The 6000-nt window shown below is 42.6% G+C and overlaps 1 protein-coding gene across 1 annotated transcript in view; it reads left to right on the forward strand.

The window, feature by feature from the left end:
- The window catches only part of RAB10 (RAB10, member RAS oncogene family), a 49009-nt gene extending 43214 nt beyond the window's left edge, over positions 1-5795 (forward strand). The window contains exons 4-6 of the mRNA XM_038750975.1: positions 2167-2256; positions 3396-3497; positions 5111-5795. Coding sequence (XP_038606903.1) covers positions 2167-2256; positions 3396-3497; positions 5111-5194 — 276 coding nt within the window. The 3' untranslated portion in view covers positions 5195-5795. The remainder of the gene's footprint in view (positions 1-2166; positions 2257-3395; positions 3498-5110) is intronic.
- Positions 5796-6000: the final 205 nt, after the last annotated feature.

The following is a 6000-nucleotide window of genomic DNA, read 5'->3' on the forward strand; positions in this document are numbered from 1 at the left end:
AAAACTTTCTGGCTTCTCTTTTGGCAGAGAGAGCTGGTGAAATGTGAAGGCAGATAGTTGCCTGGGACGATTATTCAGATGGCATTAAAAGTAGAAAATGGATTATTTCTTGGTTTAAAGAAGCAGGGTGGTGAGAGAATGGAGTGAGTGGTTCCTTACTATTTTGAGCTTGCTTTGGGGATTCTTGAAGTTCCAACCATCCCCTGCCCCTCCATTTCTGAGTCCTCCTGGTAAGGAGGTGGAGGGTCTCTCAACTCTAACCTGATTTTTAAACTCTCATTGATTTGAAGCCAGGATCTTTACAAGAGATCCTGCTTGTGATCTGAAGAGGCTGCTGCACTCTCCCAATTCACATTATTTTGACAGGTGGCCTCTAGAGTGCCTTACCCTGGTGGATAGCTAAGAACAATCTGACCCTAAGAACGGGCTACCAACCTCCCTGGTGTCAGATGGTGTGCATTAGATTATAAGTCATACGAATGACTCCAGACCCAACAGCTTGGGCTTCCTTAGAAGTCCGCTGCAGACCAGTTTCAAGAGACGTTGATCTGTTTTACTGTATTCTGTAAAAAGTGTTTGGATGACCTGCTCAGGGTTAAGCAAGGGATTAGAGGGGTCATCACATTTGAGAAGGGCTTCCTGTGGAGCACGCGTTAGAGATCACCACAGCTCTGGTTTTGTGGGTGAGGTCTGCGGGATATTTCTGGCCCTAGTCCGTAGGTAAAACCCCGAAATGTCCCCAAATCAGAACCATTGGAAGGTCAGATCTGTTAAGTCTCAGGCTGGTGCAGTCACTGTTACTCTGCTACCTGCCTGTTTTGGTTTTTAGTGTCGAAAGAGAGATCACAAAAACGTCATTAAGGGTCCAAACCATAAACCTCTCATATATTTTGTCTTTCTTCCTTGGAGCTCTCTAATCCCCCAAATCCTCCATGATCCATTCTTCCTCTACCATGGCTTTCCACCAGCTGTCCCCTCCATATCTCCCCAAGGGAGTTATGTTTCAAGAAACCCTAAGCGTCCAGAACCACTTTTGAGTGACCCAAGTTGGTCACATGCCTTGGAGAGGACCTACATAAAGGGACAGAGGCAGGAGGCCTGGGACTTCTTTTCTGTCTAATAATCCCTTGGGCTTTATTATGTCCCTTTTTTTGTTTTGTAAATCACTTCCTCGTTTCACTCTAAAATCAGATGTTTCATTCAAAGAATGGGCCGCTCTGTGGCCCGAGCCAGTACCCTAGGCATACTCAATAACCCGGTGCAGATTTTGATAGAAGCTTCTACTCTGCACTTGATTGCCGGGTTGGGAGAATTTGCTTTCTCTCCCCGGAATATGTGTCTCATACCTCACTTTCCCAGCTGAAGGCTGGAAGTCAGTTGCTGAGGATAGACCTGCATGGCACACTGCCGTCAAGGAGTGAATGGTTCTCTTTGAGCAAAAGCTTCATAAGGAAAAATTCAATCAATTATCTACTGAGTGCTTACTATGTATAGAGCACTGTACTAAGCGCTTGGGAAAGTACAGTGCAGCACCAGGAAGCAATAATGAAAACAGAGCCAGATGGAACAGATATTAAGCACAACCCACAAGAAGGGACAGGTTTTTTTTGTATACATAATGTGGCCAGGACTGTGGATCCTGCATTGGCCTTTCAGCCACACAGACACTCCCTCAGATGTGAACTTCACCTTCAGTGAGTGGGGTCGTCTTCGACTATGAAAGACAATTGTGTCCGTAGGTCTGTCCTGATATTGTGAGAAAAGGCCAGGTATGTGTAAAGGAAAGCCAGATATTCTATTAAAGTGGGGGTCATGTTCCACCTCCTTGCTGCTATTTAAAAAAAAATAAATAAAAAATGCAGGCTCGAATTATCCTGTGTAAAATGAGGGAGGAACCACAATTACTGGAAACTGGATACCTTGAATGCCCCACTCTTTTTCCTTTTCAGGGAACAGAGGTAATTACGCAAGCTTCCAACCCGCCCTTAAAGCTTGCAGTGTCTCGGGGCAGTTGCTGTAAGACCTTTCATTTTGTCACAACTAGCAAAAGGTGCTAGGCCAGCTAGTTAAACTGTGGTGATTCTCGAGAGATAAGCCAAGCCTATAATTATTTCTAAATCTGTCAAAGCACAGAATGCGTAGAAGTAAAACTACATCTCATTTCAGCATGCCAATGAAGATGTGGAAAGGATGCTGCTAGGAAATAAGTGTGACATGGAAGATAAGAGGGTCGTACTTAAAACTAAAGGCGAGCAGGTAAGCTATGGGTGGAATTTTTGGAAAAACTGTACATTACTGTTAATACCATTTACTACTAAGCAGTGGGCAGGTGTGTATGAGGCACAAAAGTGAATTGGAACCCATTAAACTGGATTGTAGTTTGTCACCGTGGAGCGATCAGGATCTGTCCGTGCTGAGACTCCTGAGGGTCACCTTTCAGATGACGGAGGGTCGAGGATGGGGATTTTAGGAGAGAGAGTGAAAGATGAACGCGGAGAAAAGACCAAGAGGAGCTTAGGGGAGGAGAGTGGGAGAAATTTAGTGGTAGGAAGCCAGGCTCTGCTGGCCTCTCCCCATTTTCCCTGCTGATCCTGTCTAAAGCACCCATGATGGATGCTGATCAGAGAACTCTTGGCATACTGCAGGGTTTCTGATAAAGTAACATCGCTGAACTTGAAGACCTTGAAAATGTAAAAGGTCTGCCCCTGTTCTCATCATGACAGTAAACCAATCCTTAGCCAAAAGTGGTGTTTTTGCCTTGGCACAATAGAATCATATCATTTGAAATGGTGGGCTGCTGTTCTTAGTACGTGTCCGTAAACCACCTCCGAGAAACCGGGTTTCCCTTTTCATCATCATCAATCGTATTTATTGAGCGCTTACTATGTGCAGAGCACTGTACTAAGCGCTTGGGAAGTACAAATTGGCAACATATAGAGACAGTCCCTACCCAACAGTGGGCTCACAGTCTAAAAGGGGGAGACAGACAACTGAAAAGTTGGAGAATTAAAGGTGAGGACACAGCAAGGTAAAAGCCATGTACAGCCTCCCCAAATTAATAGCAAGGAAGACCAAAAGTTTCTGATAGAAGCTTCTGTCCTTGAGTCATTTTTCCTCTTGTTAAATTTTCTCCATGTCGAAAACCCCATTTATAACAACTGAAATACACTCCCTACATAAAATAAAATGGCCCTTTGTCTTAGCCTTTCAGAATGTTTTGCTAAAAGACCACTGGCATGTTGACCCTTTAAAACATTTGTTCTCTTAACTCCAGACTAAATAATGCAGCCATTGGAGCCATTCCTAACCGTTTGTTTGTCAGGACACTGTCCAAAATGCCTTCTGGGTTGGTGGTAACCTTGTTCCCTTTTTTGGCTTTTTGTTTTTGTTCGTAGATCGCGAAGGAGCATGGTATTAGGTTTTTTGAGACTAGTGCAAAAGCAAATATAAACATTGAGAAGGCATTCCTCACATTAGCAGAAGATATACTCCGAAAGGTAAGTTCTCTTGACCTAGATGTAAGCCTACACTCAAAAGAGAGGAGAGATCTAGATAATGAAAAAATTGGATAACCAACTCCAAAATTAACCCCGTTAGTAAACACAGGTAACAATAGGGCAAAAATCAAGAACTGAATCTAAAATAGGAGCTATCAAGAGAAGCGGCCTGGCCTAGCGGCTAGAGCATGGGCCTGGGAATCAGAAGGTCATGAGTTCTAATCCCGCCTCCACCACTTGTCAGCTGTGTGACCTTGGACAAGTCACTTCTCTGTACCTCAGTTACCTCATCTGTAAAACGAGGATTAAGACTGTGAGTCCTGTGCGGGACAGGGACTGTGTCCAAACCCGATTTGTTTGCATCTACCCCAGCGTTTAGTACAGTGCCTGGCACATAGCAAGTGCTTAACAAATACCATTATTATTATTACCATCTTTGGGGAAAAAGGTGGGGTCGTATCTAGAAACCTTCAGAAAATGTTGTAAATGTCCCATCCAAAATTGCCAGCACTACAAGTTACCATATTCAGAAATTCACTAGTCAGGCTTAAAAATTGATTTTGAAACAAGTTATTTGTATAGACTTCTTGGCCAGAATTTGGCCCATTAAAAGGTCAGAACCCTCTACTGAAGGCACCACTGATGACATGATAAATTAGAGGAACTCAGAGGAGCCTCAAAAATGGACAAAAAATGGAAATAGGGCTTAATTCCTTGGATTTATTTTTCAGCTAAGAGCACCTCTTTCAGGACTCAGAGTACTTTTCCAACTGTTATTTCTTTGGTCTTCATCCCTGGGAAATAGAGGAGAAAATCAGATATAATTATCCCCAGGATAACAGATGGAGACGCTAAGGCCCAGGGAAGTTCAGTGACTTGTCCAGGGTCACCCAGCCAGGGACAGAGCTGGTCTAAAACCCAAATATCAGGGTTTTTTCCATCCAGCCAATAGGCAGCCAAGAGGGATATGGATCTTGGAATTATAGTTTAAGAAACCACGTTAAACAAAGGTAATCTTCAATAGACCTTTGACCTGGGGGGCGGGGGGTGGGGGCTGCTTATCTTTCTTCTTTCACTGTCGTTTCACCTGGGAGGAATATCCCTGTAGAAGGGGGTAAACTGAGTCACAAAGCATTTCTGTAACAACAAGAGGTGGAGGAGTAGGGGTGGGGAATGGCCCTGAACCTGTAGGTATTCCCCACGCAATATCTTTTCCATTTTACTGATGGAAGTGGAGGCCCAGAGTGGCAGAGAAGTCATTGGCTTAGGCTGATTAACTTGTACCTATCGCAGTGCTTAGTAATAAATACTAATAAATACTTTGCGTGTGTGTGTATACATATATTTATATACATATTTATTTATTTACATATATTTATATATGTATACACACACAGACACACAGAATCTGAACCAAGTAAAGCTTAAAAGTATTTGCAGATTCCAAGTACATTGCCAAGCCCTCGAAGAGCCTCCGCCATCACGGGTTTGGTAGCTGCTTGAACTTAAAAGGCTTACCTTGTGCTGAATTTCCAAATAGTGCGTTCACCTTGAAGTTGGTTGATTGGCAGTGTTTATCCACCAGCTAATTCATGAATATGTGTTTTTTCCAGACCCCAGTAAAAGAGCCCAACAGTGAAAATGTAGATATCAGCAGTGGCGGGGTAGTGACAGGCTGGAAGAGCAAATGTTGCTGAGCGTTCTCCTGTTCCATCAATTGCCATCCACCAACCCTTTTTCTCTTCTTGCTGCAAAATAAACCACTCTTTCCATTTTTAACCTAAACAGATGTTTTTGGCCCTCACCTCAAGTCTCACCCTCACTTTGTCCTTTCATCTGTAACCGCTTGCTGATATAATTTTCTCCAAACAAAAAAAATGTATAGAAAAATCATGTCTCACCACTACGTTTTGGTTGTATTATAGTCCAGTTCCCATGAACATTAAAACCCATAGCAATCACTTCAACTCTTCTGCAAATTGTGTAAGAATAAAAGTTAGAATTAACAATTTATTTTGTACAACAGTGGAATTTTCTGTTATGGATAATGTGCTTGAGTCACCATAATCTATAAACATGTATTAGCGCAAAAAAAAAAAAAAAGCCAGGAACACACTCATTTTCACTTTGAGTATGTCAGTGGGTTAATTTTGTCCTGTGCCTTATGTGGAGAGGATCTTATGGTTTTTTTTGTTGTTTTTTTTTTCCTTTATTTCGCTCTGGTGGAAGCATGTGCAGGAGACGTGTAATCCAAACGTGACCATTTTTAAATATTAAAACTTCTGTGGTTTGCTTGGCTGTGATTGTCAGTGTAGTGAATTGAAGACAATGGGTGGTGCAGAACTATTAACTTTCATTTGCTGGGGTCTCCTCTTAGAATGGCCTTGTGATTTAGAACCGTTCTGCCACCATTTCATTTTTCATTGGCCACTTTTTCCCCCTTTGCCTGCATGCTGCTTTATTTGCTTTTAATCATGGTGTGAGTTGTTTAAAAAAAAAAAAG

This window comes from Tachyglossus aculeatus, chromosome 9, assembly GCF_015852505.1.
Source record: "Tachyglossus aculeatus isolate mTacAcu1 chromosome 9, mTacAcu1.pri, whole genome shotgun sequence".
NCBI lineage: Eukaryota > Metazoa > Chordata > Mammalia > Monotremata > Tachyglossidae > Tachyglossus > Tachyglossus aculeatus.